Below are 15,939 nucleotides of genomic sequence, written 5' to 3' on the forward strand. Positions count from 1 at the left end.
GCCGAACATAGGGTGCCAGGATGACACCGTCATTTATGTCAAAGCGGAGTGACTCTACAAAGAGGTCTCACCATGCTTCCAAGTTCAAGATGAACCGGCATGCCTTGGCGAATGAGGCATTCGGGTACAAGGAAATGATCGCACCGTATTTGCCCTCCAAATCCACTCTCGAGTCAAGCCTGCATCTAGCTCGGTCACACAGCCTGAACAAGCACAGTGGTGATGAGAGTATGTCGTCGTCTGCGAGCGCCCCATTACCGCGGCCTGTGTCAGTGGCTGGATTCGAGAATGTGAGTCCACGCAACTCACGCGTTGCGGAGACCCCGAGCGTTTCCGTGGGTACCGTGACACCAGACTTGCATCGGCACCCCACTTTCAACATTGATTCAAAGAATGACGCTCAACAGGCTGCGGCGCAAGTCCCCAAATACGACGGAACAGAGCCTGTCTTTATTTCGCCTAGGCAGGGACCCACGAGTGAACCACACGGTGCCAGGCCACCATCGCCCTCGACCGACATGCTGCACTGCAAGAGTAACCCAGCTACGGGTGCCTACCGTGACCTGTCTAAAGGGAGCGTCGTCGAGACGGACCAGGAAGGCAATATGGCTGAACCGACCATCCACCCGGGCATAGCCTCACCTCAGCTCTCGCATTCAAGTGGGTTTCATCAACCGCTCCCGAATCTTGAAATGCCCGGTCTCAATGCCGCTGCGGGATTCCTTCCGCACGAGGGACGATCTCAAAAATTGCCGCAATTCACGTCCCCTGTGTCGACGTTTGATCCTGACGCATCTGCCCAGTGGAACCATGACATGAGCGGCCAAGTCACGGGCTTTGCTGTCGCGAGCTCGAAGCGCAATGCTGACTTTCACGCATTGTTTCCTACTTTGCCCGAGGATGACTACTTGATCGAGACATACACGTGTGCCGTGAACCGCGACTTGCTCATCCAGGGACGCATGTATGTGTCCGAGGCGCACTTGGCTTTCCATTCGAATATTTTTGGGTGGGTCACCTCGATCGTTGTGCCCTTTGCTGAGATTGTCTCCATCGAAAAGCGAAACACGGCCTATCTGATTCCTAATGCTATTAGTGTGCGTACATTACACGCCCGCTATCTATTTAGCTCCTTGGTCTCGCGTGACCTCACCTACAGTATGCTGGTCTGCATTTGGCGCATGTCTACCCCAAGCGAGGCTGCGCAGCAGGTCGCCAAGGCCCTGTCAGACGAATCAGATGAAGAGGCCGCGAGCGAGAACGAGGAGCATGACAGCGAGCAAGCCAAGAATGCAGCTAGCGGCGATGCTGCCGGGAGCGACGACGATATCGACGCCTCCGTCTCCACGTCGGACAAACTCCCCAATGTGGGCTCCAAAATTATGACTAAACGGGAAAAACTCCGGCGACACTTGTCCAAGGCGCGCAAGAAAATCCGGAATTCGAACACCATCGGTGCGGGCGTGTCGGGTGGTGCGGACGACTCGGACTCCGAAGAATCGGACAGCAGCATGAGTGATTCTGCGCCTAATGAAAATGAAGAACATGCTGAGACAACGTGTGACTGCGAAAAGAAGCATGCACACCTCGATCATGTCGTGTTGGATGATGTGTTCAATGCCACGCCACAACAGGTATTCGACCTCATGTTTGTGGATGATTTTATGAAAAGATTTTTGGAAGATAACCAGATGCTGCAAGACGTGCAAATAGGAGAATGGCGCAGTGGCGAAGATGCATCACCTGAGGCCACCGCGACTCGCAGCGTCACCTACGTCAAGCCTCTCAATGGACCGATCGGGCCCAAGCAGACCAAGTGCCTGATCACGGATGAACAGCTCCACATTGACTTTGACGACTTTTGCACGGCTGTGACGACGACACGGACACCTGAGGTGCCGAGTGGAAACAACTTTGCCGTGCGCACGCGGCTCTGTTTTACGTGGGCCGAACGCGGGCGCACTCGGCTCTACGTAACGTGCACAGTCGACTGGACGGGTCGGAGCATGATCAAGAGTGTCATTGATAAGGCGTCGGTGGACGGGCAAAAGGACTATTTCCATGCATTTGCGGATTCCGTGCGGCAGTACATTATCGACCACCCTAAGGTATACGGTAAGCGCAGAGCATCAGCGTCCAAAGCGCACAAGGTGGAAAAGATTGTGAACGAAAATACCAACCCGCGCGACCGAGCGGACTCGATTGGTTCGCAGCTCCAAAATGCTATGCCGAGTACATCCGTGGTGGTCCTCACCACGTTGATCATCGTGCTGCTTATCTCTCACGTGTGGGTATATCTCCGGGGTGCTCCTGGCGCGATGCGCGACCCCCACAACCCGCATCGGCTTATTTCGACAGCTAGGCCGAAGCAGTTGACTATGCGTCAGGCCAAAGTCATACTGCAAGACGAGGTGCAGCAGCTTCTTGACACGTTGGCGAATTCACGGCGTGTGACGGAGGAAATCGAGCTTGAGTTGAGGGAGCTTCAGGAATACATTCACGAGCAGACGAAGCTCGAAGAAACATCGAAAAGGAAAAACGGGGGCAATCATGTATAGTTTAGTTACGGTGGTATAATGGGAAATGTTGGGATAGTACAGCTTGGGCTTTGGCTCTGCGGGCCGCTGCCGATGCCTGCCGCTGCTGGTAAGCTGTGGGAGGCGGAGCTGCTGTACATTTGTGGGCGATAGCAGAGCGATGATGCATGCAGAAAAGGCCGTGGCACCGTTCACAACGTGGTGCACGGTGTGTGAGAGCTGCTCCCTCGACCTGCAAGGACCAGCGTGGGCAGCCGAGCATTTCGCATCGCTTGCGCATGGTATCAGACGGAGTGGGAATGCGTGTTGGCTGTGCGCATGCATGCTGCTCTGGCTGTGCATGCCTTTCACAGAATTGTGCTCTGCATTCCGGGCATGCGATGGGCAGGAAGGAGAGCGTGCCGCATGTGGGCAGAGCACAGTGCTCGCCGTCCAGGAGGGACATGAGACAGAGAGTGGAGATGAGCGAAAACGGTCCATTTCACCACGATGCGCTGGATGGCGGTGGGGGTGATGGCCCTGCTGTGCAGCGGGGCCGCGTGTGCCCAATTCTTCCAGCACCTATTCCATCAGGATGGGTTTGGCAGTTTCTTTGAACAGGACGAAGAACCTGAGGCGCACAATGTGGGAGATGCGACATGGTATCAGGATCGTGTGCAACATGCTGAGTGCAGCGCCTATTTGTGCAGCGATACACTCGCGTGCGTAGAGACGCCCAATGCATGCCCGTGTCCGTATAGGGAGCAGCAACGGTGTGCTGTGGGAGACACGCACGTGTGCATTCAGGGCCAGGACTGTGGCCGCATTTCATCGATGTATCAATTACAGTAACATGTATGTCTACAAGATGGCGTCCATCTGTACAAAGACGGAGAGAACCGCTGCGATAACTTCGTACGCCGAGGGGGTTCCACCGGCTTCGTACTCTTGGCACATGATACGAACAAGATCGTTGATGCTGACGCCGACCTTGTTTCGTTGCTTTTTGCTCGACGACACAAGCTGAGGAGGGCGCATGGGCGCAGCGGCCATGGCCTCCATAGATCCTTGTGGTGGTATACCACCGCTATAGGCCGATGGCGCCATGGGCCATTGCGCAAACTCATCCATGAGGTGCTCAACATGCTCCGTAGCCGATTCCTGGAGGCCCAACGAAAGGTGCTGGAGGACATTTTCGAGCACGTTGCCACAGTGGGCGGCTGTGACAACGCACAAGGCGCGGGTGGCCGGCATGCATATGGATCGGCCGCTTTTGTTATCTTTGTATAGTGAGTCGGGGTGAATGGATTGTGCCGTCGTGAAGGCCAGCACTCTGCGCCGAATGGCGTCTTTGACGGACATGTCAGCGATCGGATGCGTCGGCATATCGAACAGCAAAAAGTTGCGCTTCTCTGTGCGCAGTACGCCCTTTTCTACGAGGCACTTGCACAAGCGCTCACGGACCTGCTTGAGTTGGAGATGGAGGCGCATCATATTCCACGTTTCACCACTGAGCAGGTCCATCCATTCCGCTACGCTCGTGGGCGGTGAGTTTTGAATGTGTCGGATCGTCTCGTCGAGAAGAGGATCGGCTGTGAGCTTGGGATTCGCAAGCTCGATATGGCGCTCAGACACGTCCTTGCGTTTTTGCTCGGCGCCACTTGCGATGCGTATGCGGCCGCGGAGAGCGAGCTCCATGAGTATGCACCCGCGCAGAGAAAATGACAGCTTGTCGTTCCAGAACGAGAGGTATCCTTGCGTGTCCTTGAGTCCGAGCAGGAGCACCTCTTCCATGAGCGTGAAACGGGGGTACCTCTGCTCTTCATGCTCGTCCGTCAAGTCGCGCGGATCATATGCGAGGCGATGCCCTGTCCGGAGATCAATGTTCGACACGGACCCTGATCCGGACGTCTTTTGCACGGTGGATACGGCACTTCCCGACCTCTTTGGCGCGTCCGCATCATCGTCGGCATCTTGCGTGCCGCGTCGCCGCTGCAGCAGCCCCGATGACGACATGGTAGAGGCGGTCCAAAGAATCACGTGGAGAAACCCTACACACCTCGAAGCCGTGTTGCGAAGGTGGAGGCCTTCGCCTCATGGCACGTACCGCTCGAGTGAGGGAGCAGGCCGCGGCGCTCGTGCGGGCGGGCGAGGTGCGGACGCCTCTCGATGCGCTGGCTATGCTGGTGCATGCGATGGCTGTAGAATATGGCGTAGCGCCGCCTGCGATGCCGGTGCGTTGGCGTTCAAGTCCGGATATGCATGAGCTGACGTACGATGCCATTCATTTCGTGGTCGTGCGGCTGGCGGCGCACACAGTGGTCCTGGCGTCGCGCACACATGCTGCTGACGCTCAATCTCCTTGTGCGCTGTCTGAGTGCCCAACCAGTGACTTTGTGGACAACGATTCTGAGTATATACCAGACCGTGTGGATGCTCTCGTCCGCATGTGGGAACGCGACCTGTGGGACAAGGTGCTGCGCGTGAGTGAGGTTCGCGAAGTGACCGACGTCAAGGGCGTCCATGCGCCCCTGTGTACAAGGGGCGACGCGCCGCAGCTCCGTCCTGTACCAGCGCTGGGTGACGTGGACCGCGATCCGCTCGCGGCGAGCCCGGCGGTCCCGTTCGGAGGGCTGTTTCAGCCGCCGCGCCTCTTTCCTGCACGCGGCGACGGCATGTGGATGGGGCCACAGCACCCGCTCTTTGATCGGCCGCGCGCACGCTATGATCCCGTCACGCCGCTGGGCGCCGGTGAGCCGGACTTTGACGAATTTGCGCCGCCGCACATCTTGTAACTATATGGTATCGATGCGCTCGACGATGCCTTGGCCGAGCCGCCTGATTTCAGCGAGGATGGCTGGCTTGTTCAGCACCACGGCGTCCTTCGCATGCGGCCGCGCCGAGTGTGCGAGCCACACTTTGAAGGCGTGTGGCTTGGTATACGCCGCATTCCACAGACCGCCGATCGCTGTGCCGCCAAACTCGTCGTAGAAGAGCGTAAAGGTATCGCCATAGAGCGTCTTGAGCATGCGCACAAAGGCTCCCACGGGATCGAAGCCGGGGCGCAGCTCGCTGCCGTACACGGACGGACGCAGCACTTCGTCGTTCGCGTACTTCTTGCGCTTCGGCTCGAGCCAGTGTCGTGCCTCGGGCGCCAGAGCCTCGGCGTACCGAACGTGCACACTGGGCCGAATGTGCACGACGAAGTCGTAGGCGTCATACGCAGGCGCAAACAGCGCGGGCATCGCATGCAGCGCATCGTGCTCGAGGGCCAGCGCCGCGCGACGCGCCAGTTGCCGCACGCCATCGGCTACCATGGCCGAGGGCGCCGCATGCATCCACGCCTTGGCGTCGGTATCGTGTTCCGTCGCCACGACCCACGTATAGTGCCGGTACGCCGGGTCGCGCGCACGCATCGCACGGAAATGCTGCTCGGCATCCGCTCGCTGTGCAGCCGGGAAGGTCGGCGCGCGCTCGCTCGGCAGCGCACTCACGCCGCCGTCCGACAGAGCTGCCTTGCGCTGGTGCGCGAGCCGCGTCGCGTTTTCCAGCGGGAGCAGGAGCGGCACCTCGCGCCAGTCCCAGTGCGCGAGCAGCGTGAGCACACGCACAAAACCATGCAGGCCCGTCGCAGGCACCGCATGCGCATTCGTCAAAAAGACCGCGGCACACAAGAGATCCAGCGTTTCTGGTCCCACGTGACCCAAGAGGAGCTGGGCGCCAAACCAGCGGCGGACGAGGCGCACGGTCGGTGCGAGCGCCGCATGCCGGTCCTGGAGGGCCGAGAGAGCCGCGTGGTGCGCGGGCGCATGCACGAATCGTGTGTCATAGCGGGTGAGAGCCGCTTGCGCGCGTGGACGCACATGCGCGTCGCTGAGCAGGCGGTGCAGCAGCACCTGTTCACGGTCGTGGTGGATGCGGAGGCTGAACGCAAAGCCGGCGGGCAGCACGAGCTGCAGCGCCACATGATCGTGGATGGCCTCACGGTCCTTGGCCATGTCGTCATCGTACGCGACACGGGCATAGGCGCCGGGTATACGGCGTGAAAGCACGTCGGCCATGCGCTCATACAGCGCCGCCTTCATGGCCTGAATGGCCGCGAGGTCGTCGGGCCATTGACCCGAGCTCTCGAGCGTGATCAGGACGTCGTGCACGGGCAGGTACGATGCGACGTCCGGCACATCATGGCCGAGCTCGGCGAGGCGGATAGGGCCCGGCGCAAACACACTCATGTGCCGCAGCGCCGCACTCGTGGGCGAGACACCGATCACCGAGAGCGGCAGCTCATCCATCGCGCGCAGCTCGCGCGCCAAGGTATCATAGGCGGACTGCACGAGCTGGAAGCCATGCACGCCCGGGTCCTGTGCGTAGGCGCGCGAAGCGAGCGCCCCCGGTATGTCCGTGTACCCCGTCGCCAGCGCATCGCCCGCAAAGCGGATCCGCTTCGCACACACATGGTACGTGAGCGCATGACGCAGGATGCGCCGAGGCAGTGCATAGCGCTGCGCCAACGAGGCCACAGGCCACACGACACTCTCTAGCACACGCCCGTCACGGAATCGACGCAGCTCCGCCACGTCGCCCCAAAACGCGCGGAACGTCGGCGCGTCGTCCGACTCCGGCGGGGGGCCGTGCTCGACCTGGTGCCATGCATGCTCGGCCCGCAGACCCACGCCCAATTCGACCACCGGCGGCTGATCCAAGGGCTCGTCGATCGGGTGGATCACGCTCGTGGGCGTGCATATCGCGACGCACCACGCTCGTTGGCCCAGGGCCTGAGCGGATACCTGCAATGTCCGATGCACGGCCCACAGGGCGGCGTGGCCCGCATCCATGCACGGAACGGCCGGTGTCGTCGTCTTGACGAGACGCAGCGTCGCCACCTCATCAAAGCGCTGCAGCGGGACATCGTGCGGCACAAGAAACAGGTCCGCAAAATGATCGTCGCCGTCACTCAGCATATGCATGGACTGCATGGCCTCGTGCTGCAGCATATCCACGGACGACGCAGGCCAGTGTGCCAGCAAATTCACACAGCCACTCGGCTCGACAAGGACGCGCTCACATACAGCAAACGCGGCAGGCGCATGATCAGACGCGGCCAGGCCAAAGCGCGGCTGCGCCTTCATCCACACCGGTGTAGAGAACGAGTGCCGCGCCAGAAACTCGAGCACACCGCGAAACAGCTGCACACTCGACATGCCAGCTGACAACTTGGACGTGCGGGTCCAAGACCCCTTCGGGTCACCGTGCAGCAAGTGAGCAAGGAGCATGCTCAGCACAAAGCGTGCATCGTCCGTGCCTGCGAGCGTGCGGCGTGCAACATGCTTCGCATCTCCATGCAAGAGAAGCGCACCAAATCCCCGCTGTGCCGCCCAAATCTTGAGCAGCTGACAGGCCTCACGGAACCCAGCACACATCTCCGACGTGGCGTTCAGGTACACGAGATGCGCGAGGCGGAGCGAGTCAGCTGCGATACATGTATTGTACATCGGTGTCGGGGGCAGCGCATGCGTATCTTGCTCTGACGCACCGACAGCCGCGCCACGCAGATTATTGCGATCCGGCGCCAGGCGCGCCACGGGAAAGAGGCCCGGCTCGTGCGCAAGATGAATACGTACGACGGCGCGTAGCTTGGAAAGGGCCTTGGGGCGCAGCACCACGCACGCACGGCGCCGATCGCCACCCACGAAGGCGTAGGAAACGTCGTGCTTTTCCTGCCGAAGGTGCGCGGCCAGCACAGCGAGATAAAAGGCACGCTTCGTAAAGTAGCGCGCATTCAGCGTGTCCTTTTCCTGAAACAGCGTCGAGGGCATCACAGCCTCGACATCCACATCCATATCGCCCGGACGCCGCACAGCCGTCTGGAGGGGCCAACTGCCCACGAGATGGAGAGTACGGGGCGCCTCGAACCCAATGGCATAGGCAGGATCGCCGCGCGGCACGGGCTCGGCGAATGGCACATGCACACGACATCCTACGCGTCGCTCCAGCGCTCGTATGGCCGCACTAAGAGGCTGTGGCTCTACAGCCTCGATCGCAACGAGGCACTGCTGCACATGCCGCAAAAAGTCATCCATCGCAGGCTTATGTGTCGCGGACGGTGGCATGTGCTTGCGCATTTCATCCAGCTGTAGCTTAAACACATTGTTCATGTACAAGTCGCTCGTTTCTTTGAGTCCGTGAATCTCTTCGTTCGACGGAATCGCATAGTGGGAAGACGTCGACGGCACGCGCTCGGTGACGTCATCTGGCTCGGCGTCGACAACGTCGTCCTCCGCGTCCTCGACATCCTCAAAACCACCCTCGAGATCCTCATCCGAGTACATCTCCATGTCCTCAACGGGCTCAGCGCCCCGTTCCGTGCGCTGGAACTTGTGTGCGCCAGGCATCGTTGAGATGGGAAGAAAATTTTGTCGCTGCTTTGCCCTTGTCGTATAGGATGACATAAGCAAGCGTACTCGTCGAGCCTGTCTCCCAGCCGGGGTGGACTGGGGCCATGACGGACGACGCAGGTGCGAATGCCAACAAGATCCTGCTCCATGCGGCCAGAACGGACCATCTCGAGATGCTCAATTCTGTGCTGAATGCACAGCCTCCTATGCCATACGACATCAACTGTGTGGATGGATTGGGGAATACCGTATTGCACTATGCATGCGAAAACATGTCTACCCACGTCTTGGATGCCATCCTCGAGCAGGAAATCGACGTGGACGCTCAGAACCGCATTGAGGGCGATGCGCCCCTGCATGTGGCATGCAAGGTGGAAAATGAAGCAGCTCGCAACTGGCTTGTACAGCAGCTGCTTGACGCCGGCGCCACGACCACGACGCTGAACCGGGCAGGATTGCGTCCAGTCGATCTGATTGTGGGTGCGCGTGCCGAGACACCGCTTGGCAAGGAGCTCATTCAAATGCTCACCATGACCCAAGCCGAGAATGCCCTCGGTGCAGATGATATTGCCTACGGTATGTATTACAACGACTCACACTCAGACGATGGCGACATCGAAGGCGAGGTATCCGAGTAATCTTACGCCTGCTTCCGGAATCGGTAGGACCCTGGCTCCGCCTCCATACTTTCATAGCCTTCCATGTCATTCGGCCGCTTGTACAGAATATCGAGCATGCGCTCCATGGTCCCCATATCCATCTCACCCTGCTCATCGAATTGCACAGGAAGGTACTGCTCGTCTGACGTCGGTGGCGGTGTCGGGACCCTATGCCAGTAACGGTACACTTGCTGCGCGATCAGTACCACCGTGGTGGCCATCAGGATCCACAGTAGCATTCTCAACCGATTGTGCTCATCCACCTTCACTTCAGCCTCCTTTTCCTTCTTCTTGCGAGGCGCAATACGCGTGTGGCGTGCCATGGCAAGGCGTCGTGACGAGGGAAGCTCCACCGTGGCACAGGCGGCGTCGTGGCTTTTTTCTTGTGGAGGCATGCAGGGGCTCGTTGCCTTGGAACCCCCTTGAGCGTTTTGGGTGCGTGTCACGCTTCGTGTATACTTGGTCCCTTGCTCCCTGAGCGCCTTCGACAGCACCTCATGAGTCGCAACGCATCATCAAAAGCAGAGGTCATTCAAGAATGGGCCGACTTTGATGCAAATGGCGCCACATTTGAGCGTGGACGCATGGAAGCCAATATCCAATCCCTCTGTTTCCACGAGCCTGCGGGCGTATCAGATGAAATGAAAGACAGGCACAAAGGTGTCAAGGTCAAAGGTAGCGACGTCACAAGCTTGGTATGTGCCCTGTGTTCCGTGTGCTTACCACCAGACATCCGAGCTGCTCGTAGAGCCTGAAGTCGCAGAGGCTGCGTTAGTGAAAGCAGGCGGCGACCTGGATGAGGCGTTCCATTTGCTTCTCCAGCACACGTCTGTTCCCTAGTCGCATATAGGTGGCACGTCGGCCCACCCCTTCCACCCCCTGTCGCGCCGACCTGGGCGCGGAGCGCCGACGGTGTCGTTCAGCCTCTCCATCATATCACGTGATTCTCCGCACCTGAGTCATTGCTTCGTCGTGTTTCACGGGCGGAGAAGGCCTCTTCCCCTATCGACCATTGTCACTGCCGTCAGCATGCGGATGTATGCGAGCCGCATGAGCGCTATGCGCTCTGCGATCCAGCACAGTCGAAGTGCACCTCGCTGTGCTGTGCCTGTGCGGACACGAAAGCTGTATACCTCCTCTCCTGTGGCCCAAAAGGCTCGGCCAGAGCCGGCGCCCTCGTTTCAATCCGTGCGCAAGTCGCCCTCACAGCTGCTGAGCTATCGGCCTGAGGAGCTCGACCACACTTTTATCGGGATGTCTGGTGGTCAAATTTTTCACGAAATGATGCTTCGTCACAAGGTGCACACCGTGTTTGGCTACCCCGGCGGTGCTATCCTGCCCGTATTCGATGCCATTTACCAGTCGAAAAACTTTGATTTCGTGCTGCCTCGCCGCGAGGATGGTGCAGGTCACATGGCTGAAGGCTTTGCTCGCGTCAGAGGTGTGCCAGGCGTAGTACTGGTCACGTCCGGACCAGGTGCTACGAATGTCATCACGCCCATGCAGGATGCCATGAGCGATGGCGTGCCTCTCGTTGTGTTTTGCGGGCAAGTAGCTACGTCGGCGATCGGCTCTGATGCGTTTCAAGAGGCTGATGTCGTCGGTATTAGCCGCAGCTGCACAAAATGGAACGTCATGGTGAAAGACGTGGCCGAGCTGCCTCGTCGCATCAACGAGGCTTTTAAAATCGCTATGAGTGGACGCCGAGGTCCTGTGCTAGTGGATCTTCCGAAGGACGTGACTGCGTCTGTTTTGAAGCACCCCATCCCATACTCGTGGACGAGCCCTGAGCTGTCTGAGATGCCCAGCCGTGAGACGGCTATGCAGCGCAAGTCTCGTCTCGGCGGCATGCTGACGCCTGCTGATATCCAGTCAGAGATTGAACATGCGGCGCGCCTGATCTCGATCGCTCGCCGTCCCATCATCTACGCAGGTCACGGTGTCTTGTCGCACGAGGATGGTCCGACGCTGCTGCGCGAGCTGGCCATCTCGCACAACATTCCTGTGACCACCACGCTGCATGCGCTTGGCGCGTTTGATGAGGAGCATCCCCTGAGTCTGCACATGCTGGGTATGCACGGCTCGGCTTATGCGAACTTGGCGATGCAGAGTGCCGACCTTATTATTGCGCTCGGAGCCCGTTTCGACGATCGTGTGACGGGCCGTGTTGACAAGTTTGCGCCCATGGCTGATGCTGCTGCTGCTGAGGGTCGGGGTGGCATTATCCACTTTGATATCATGCCCAAGAACATCAACAAGGTCGTGCAGGCCACATGCGCCGTTGAGGGCGATGTGACGGAGAATCTGCGCCGCACGATGCCCTACATCGCGTCGCCGCCCGACCGCAGCGAGTGGCTGGAGCAGATTCAGGTGTGGAAGAAGCGCTACCCCTTCACCTACGAGCCCTCGAAGCCGGAGAACCGGGAGCTGATGAAGCCGCAGGAGGTAATCGAGGCCCTCGACGTTGCCGTGCAATCGCACAAGGACCGGGTAATCGTGACGGCGGGCGTGGGTCAGCACCAAATGTGGGCTGCGCAGCACTTCCGCTGGACACACCCACGATCGTGGATATCGTCGGGTGGCTTGGGCACGATGGGCTTTGGTCTGCCGTCCGCTATCGGTGCCAAGGTAGCCAGGCCAGACGGCTTGGTGGTTGATGTGGACGGCGATGCGAGTTTCAGTATGACCGCCATGGAGCTGGCCACGGCCTCCCAGTACAGCATTGGTGTCAAGGTGCTGCTTCTCAACAACGAGTTCCAGGGCATGGTGCTCCAGTGGCAAGACCTGTTCTACGATCGCCGCTACTCGCACACAGAGATGCACAACCCCGACTTTGTGAAGCTAGCCGAGTCGATGGGTGTCAAGGCCCTGCGCTGCGACTCGCTTGACGAGCTGCCGGCCAAGATGAAGGAATTCATCGAATACGACAACAACAGGCCCATCTTGCTCGAGGCACGCGTGGTCAAGACGGAGCACGTCTATCCCATGGTGCCAGCCGGCAAGTCGCTGGAGGAGCAAGTGCTGCACCCGTCGTTTGCTCCGCCTCCGCCGCGAGACCCCATGTAGTGTAAATGTACGACCTCGACCGCCTGTGCATAATTCCCCACACGACCGAGACGTCTTCCTCGCCGGTCTCCACCATGACCATGTCGGCGGACGTGGCCGCTACGCAGTGGCTGTTTTCGCGAGATGACCTGCAGTATACGCCTAGTGTCACGGGTACGTACGAACTGCCTGCGCCTGCGGATACCGAGTCGTCGTCGGCGATGGTCAAGCATACAGCCCAAACCATGACCTCTGAACAGGAGCGTATCCTACGAGGCAAGGGCGTGCACCTCATATACAAGATGGGGGAGTTCTTGCAAGTGGGACAGCATGTCATGGTGGCTGCTGCGACTTTTTTTCACCGCTTCTTCATGCGGCGGCCGCTGCAGGTCAATCGCGCTGGTAGCGGTTGGTCGCATTACGAGGTGGCAGCCGCCTGTGTCTTTCTCGCGTGCAAGGCCGAAGAGAGCCTGCGGAAGCTATCGTCCGTTGTCGATGCTGTCATGGCATCGCTCGACAAGTCGCCGGAAGGCCAGATGCGGTGGGCGGACCGGTCTTTCCGCGCGAATCATGGGTCGCACGAGTTTGCCAAGTGGCGCGACTGCATCATACTGCATGAAGAGGCCCTCCTCACGACACTCTGCTTCGACCTGGTCGTGCCGCAGCCGCACGAGCTGCTTGTGCGTGCTGCACGGACTCTCGAGGTCGAGACGCCTCTCGCGCGTCTCGCCTGGACCATCCTGAATGACGCGTTCCGTGACCCGACGTGCTTGTTCTTTGACGCTCCAGTCTTGGCATCGGGCGCTTTTCTCAAGGCATGTACTGAACGCAACGTGGACCCAGCCATGTACTATGCAGCTCGGCCCTCGGATGCGCCACGCCGCCCAGACGACGAGGGTGACGACTATTTTGACTGGCTCGATGTATTTGACGTGGATCTAGACGAGGCACGCGACGCCATGCAAGCGATCGAAAAGGACGTGTACGACTTCCATCTGCCCCTGCAGCGCGTGTCTAGCAGCCGCTCAGCTCCTCAGCCACCACCCACGACGGCATCATCATAGCTTGGGTATATGTATTCTATGCAGCAGCGCGCTCGAGCAACTCGGCCAAAGAGACGGGCTCGTATTCGAGTCGCTGGCCCTCGGCTGAGCGCTGCTTCTGTGGCGCGACAAAAATGACATCGTCATCCAGGTAAAACGTCGTGCCGACCTTGCCATCCATGTGGTGCGAGATGCGCAGGAGTGCCATGCCCGTCGCAGGCTCGAGTGTATTGAGCGAGCGGACGAACAAGTCAGCTTCGACGGCGCGCTCCTCAATGACGTGGCGGAACGACACCTCTTCCAAGGTGGGTGGAGCATGCCGTGGCTTGGTCGGCGCCGGCGCACTTTCTGTGCGCGAATGCAATGCTGCCACTACCGGCGCAGGCATGTGTACACGATCTGCGCCACGGTCCAGGGCGGCATTGATGTGCCGCAGACCTTGCATGAACATGTGCGACAGACCTGGCAACCTTGCCACATGAGGCGGGAACCAGCTACGCCAGAACTCGTGCCATGCGGCAATCTCGCGCAGATCTGCATCAGGCTGCGTGATCCATGCGTGCAAGACCTGGAGCCATGGCGTGCCGAGCTCAACGTGCAGCAAGCGACTCAGAACACTGTCACGCAGCACACCGGCCCATGCCAGGACCTGCTCCAGCACTTGCATGTCTTGTTGGCTCGGATCGACGCGGAACTGTGTCCGCAAGGCTCTCGAGATCGACGGCACAATCCGCTCGAGCAGCAAGGCGTCCCATTCTTTCGTGGAGTAGATACCGCGCCATGCCTCAAGGTGGGCTGGGATGCCTTGCGACACATGCCAAGCACTCAGCACGCTCCGCCACTTTCGACGCGTCTCGCTCACAACGGATGCCATTCGCGCCTCACTGAGCGTGAGCCATGGCAGCACAAATACGTGCATAGGCACATCGGCGCGCGGCGTCCATGTCTGAACAGCGCGTTCGAGTTTGGGAAGAAGAAGCTGATCAAACACATTGTCCAGCATGAACGGCGGCAAGAGATCGCGCCAGGCCTCGATAAACGCCACGGCTGGCGCTGCATCATACACGTCCCATGCATTGACGAGGGCCTGACGAGCCGCCGGCATCCAGATGTTCCACATGACACTTTCGTACGGGGTCATGGGCCGCTCTGCCTCCGTGCTTGTGGTGAGAAGAATGGGTATCCACAGAGACAGCTCGCGAGTCCCAGCATGGGGCTCTCGTAACGGGTCCCATTGCGAGGTCATGTGCTTAAGCGCTGGGACCAGCGCACCGGCCATGGCCTCGTCCAGTCCATATCGCTGAATCGTGTCTCGAGGCAATGCAGCCACCTGCTCCATAGCCGGAACGAGCTCTGATAAAGACAAGCACGCATGAGATGCATGCTGTAAAGCGGCGACGGTCTCGAGGACCGACGCCAAGCTTGATCGTTCCTGCTCGTAATGCGAGGTTTGTGCATGCGCCGTTGCCAGCGAGCGTTCCAAGATATGCATTCGCTCACCAAGGCCTGCTGCATGGCGTGCGAGTTTGCCAAGCTTCTCCTTGGTCCCGTCACACAAGAGCGACATGTTGTGCCGCAGCTCTGGAAGTGATTCATGCGCACTTGTCGGCACGGGATGCCGGGCAAGAGCCTCTGATAGCGAGGCGGCCTGGATTTCCGCCCCTGTCGCATCGAGAATGGGGACAGGCTGGTCAGCCGCTTGCGCGAGAATCTCGTCATAGGTGCGGTACACCACCCGGGGTTTCTTTTCGCGGCGTTTCCATACCTTGGGCGGCGCCTCTTGGACCTGCTCCGGCTCAGCTGCCTGCGCTTTGAGTGTCTCTTTTCCGCCGAAGGCAACGCCGGCGCGACTAGGGCGCATCTTGACTTGGATAGGATCAACGATACCTGACCCATCCTTGCCGAGACCACCGCCCGTCCATCCCATTTGCCGCATCAAGGCAGCGGGATCGAATCCGCCTGAGCCGGATGTGCGTGACAGTGCAGGACCAGCCGTCTTGGGCACGGGCGTCGCTCCCAGTCCGGCACGAGGCGCAGATTCGATGTCCATGCTCTCTGGTTGAGCACCCAGCCCAGCACCGAACGCTCGGCGCTCAATCGTCTGTTCTTCCTCCGTCTGCACATGAGCTGTCGTCGAAGGAACAAAGGACGGCGCTTGGCGCACGCTGGTATGTTCATCGGATGCTGCCGAGTCATCCGAGTCTGTGCCCTCGTCCATGTACATCGACTTGCGCCGTGCCATGACGCGTCGTCGAGGGAGGGAGGATAGCTGACTAATGCG

At 59.6% G+C, this 15,939-nt stretch overlaps 12 protein-coding genes across 12 annotated transcripts; 7 read left to right on the plus strand and 5 right to left on the minus strand.

Moving 5' to 3' along the window:
* Nucleotides 1-20: 20 nt before the first annotated feature.
* MRET_3976 (GRAM domain protein) lies at nucleotides 21-2,558 on the plus strand (the record flags this gene model as incomplete). Its single annotated transcript, XM_027630603.1, has 1 exon — nucleotides 21-2,558. One exon carries the CDS (start codon nucleotides 21-23, stop codon nucleotides 2,556-2,558), a length of 2,538 nt encoding a protein of 845 aa, XP_027486210.1.
* Nucleotide 2,559: 1 nt separating this feature from the next.
* Nucleotides 2,560-2,982, minus strand: MRET_3977 (AN1-like zinc finger protein; the record flags this gene model as incomplete). The annotated part of the gene is made up of 1 exon (XM_027630604.1): nucleotides 2,560-2,982. One exon carries the CDS (start codon nucleotides 2,980-2,982, stop codon nucleotides 2,560-2,562), a length of 423 nt encoding a protein of 140 aa, XP_027486211.1.
* Nucleotides 2,983-3,026: 44 nt separating this feature from the next.
* Nucleotides 3,027-3,368, plus strand: MRET_3978 (component of the endoplasmic reticulum- associated degradation (ERAD) pathway; the record flags this gene model as incomplete). Its single annotated transcript, XM_027630605.1, has 1 exon — nucleotides 3,027-3,368. The coding sequence occupies one exon, from the start codon at nucleotides 3,027-3,029 to the stop codon at nucleotides 3,366-3,368; it is 342 nt and encodes a 113-aa protein (XP_027486216.1).
* A 9-nt stretch (nucleotides 3,369-3,377) lies between these two features.
* On the minus strand, nucleotides 3,378-4,532 carry MRET_3979 (golgi phosphoprotein 3; the record flags this gene model as incomplete). The annotated part of the gene is made up of 1 exon (XM_027630606.1): nucleotides 3,378-4,532. One exon carries the CDS (start codon nucleotides 4,530-4,532, stop codon nucleotides 3,378-3,380), a length of 1,155 nt encoding a protein of 384 aa, XP_027486217.1.
* Nucleotides 4,533-4,612: 80 nt separating this feature from the next.
* On the plus strand, nucleotides 4,613-5,311 carry MRET_3980 (uncharacterized protein; the record flags this gene model as incomplete). Its single annotated transcript, XM_027630607.1, has 1 exon — nucleotides 4,613-5,311. One exon carries the CDS (start codon nucleotides 4,613-4,615, stop codon nucleotides 5,309-5,311), a length of 699 nt encoding a protein of 232 aa, XP_027486470.1.
* On the minus strand, nucleotides 5,312-8,908 carry MRET_3981 (U3 small nucleolar RNA-associated protein 22; the record flags this gene model as incomplete). Its single annotated transcript, XM_027630608.1, has 1 exon — nucleotides 5,312-8,908. One exon carries the CDS (start codon nucleotides 8,906-8,908, stop codon nucleotides 5,312-5,314), a length of 3,597 nt encoding a protein of 1,198 aa, XP_027486469.1.
* Nucleotides 8,909-9,015: 107 nt separating this feature from the next.
* On the plus strand, nucleotides 9,016-9,549 carry MRET_3982 (ankyrin repeat domain protein; the record flags this gene model as incomplete). The annotated part of the gene is made up of 2 exons (XM_027630609.1): nucleotides 9,016-9,487; nucleotides 9,515-9,549. The coding sequence occupies 2 exons, from the start codon at nucleotides 9,016-9,018 to the stop codon at nucleotides 9,547-9,549; spliced, it is 507 nt and encodes a 168-aa protein (XP_027486228.1).
* A 2-nt stretch (nucleotides 9,550-9,551) lies between these two features.
* On the minus strand, nucleotides 9,552-9,893 carry MRET_3983 (uncharacterized protein; the record flags this gene model as incomplete). Its single annotated transcript, XM_027630610.1, has 1 exon — nucleotides 9,552-9,893. The coding sequence occupies one exon, from the start codon at nucleotides 9,891-9,893 to the stop codon at nucleotides 9,552-9,554; it is 342 nt and encodes a 113-aa protein (XP_027486471.1).
* Nucleotides 9,894-10,067: 174 nt separating this feature from the next.
* MRET_3984 (uncharacterized protein) lies at nucleotides 10,068-10,410 on the plus strand (the record flags this gene model as incomplete). Its single annotated transcript, XM_027630611.1, has 2 exons — nucleotides 10,068-10,265; nucleotides 10,300-10,410. 2 exons carry the CDS (start codon nucleotides 10,068-10,070, stop codon nucleotides 10,408-10,410), a joined length of 309 nt encoding a protein of 102 aa, XP_027486473.1.
* A 189-nt stretch (nucleotides 10,411-10,599) lies between these two features.
* On the plus strand, nucleotides 10,600-12,636 carry MRET_3985 (acetolactate synthase I/II/III large subunit; the record flags this gene model as incomplete). The annotated part of the gene is made up of 1 exon (XM_027630612.1): nucleotides 10,600-12,636. The coding sequence occupies one exon, from the start codon at nucleotides 10,600-10,602 to the stop codon at nucleotides 12,634-12,636; it is 2,037 nt and encodes a 678-aa protein (XP_027486472.1).
* Nucleotides 12,637-12,710: 74 nt separating this feature from the next.
* MRET_3986 (cyclin) lies at nucleotides 12,711-13,679 on the plus strand (the record flags this gene model as incomplete). Its single annotated transcript, XM_027630613.1, has 1 exon — nucleotides 12,711-13,679. The coding sequence occupies one exon, from the start codon at nucleotides 12,711-12,713 to the stop codon at nucleotides 13,677-13,679; it is 969 nt and encodes a 322-aa protein (XP_027486428.1).
* A 16-nt stretch (nucleotides 13,680-13,695) lies between these two features.
* MRET_3987 (tuftelin-interacting protein 11) lies at nucleotides 13,696-15,900 on the minus strand (the record flags this gene model as incomplete). Its single annotated transcript, XM_027630614.1, has 1 exon — nucleotides 13,696-15,900. The coding sequence occupies one exon, from the start codon at nucleotides 15,898-15,900 to the stop codon at nucleotides 13,696-13,698; it is 2,205 nt and encodes a 734-aa protein (XP_027486427.1).
* Nucleotides 15,901-15,939: the final 39 nt, after the last annotated feature.

This window comes from Malassezia restricta, chromosome VII (assembly GCF_003290485.1).
Source record: "Malassezia restricta chromosome VII, complete sequence".
NCBI lineage: Eukaryota > Fungi > Basidiomycota > Malasseziomycetes > Malasseziales > Malasseziaceae > Malassezia > Malassezia restricta.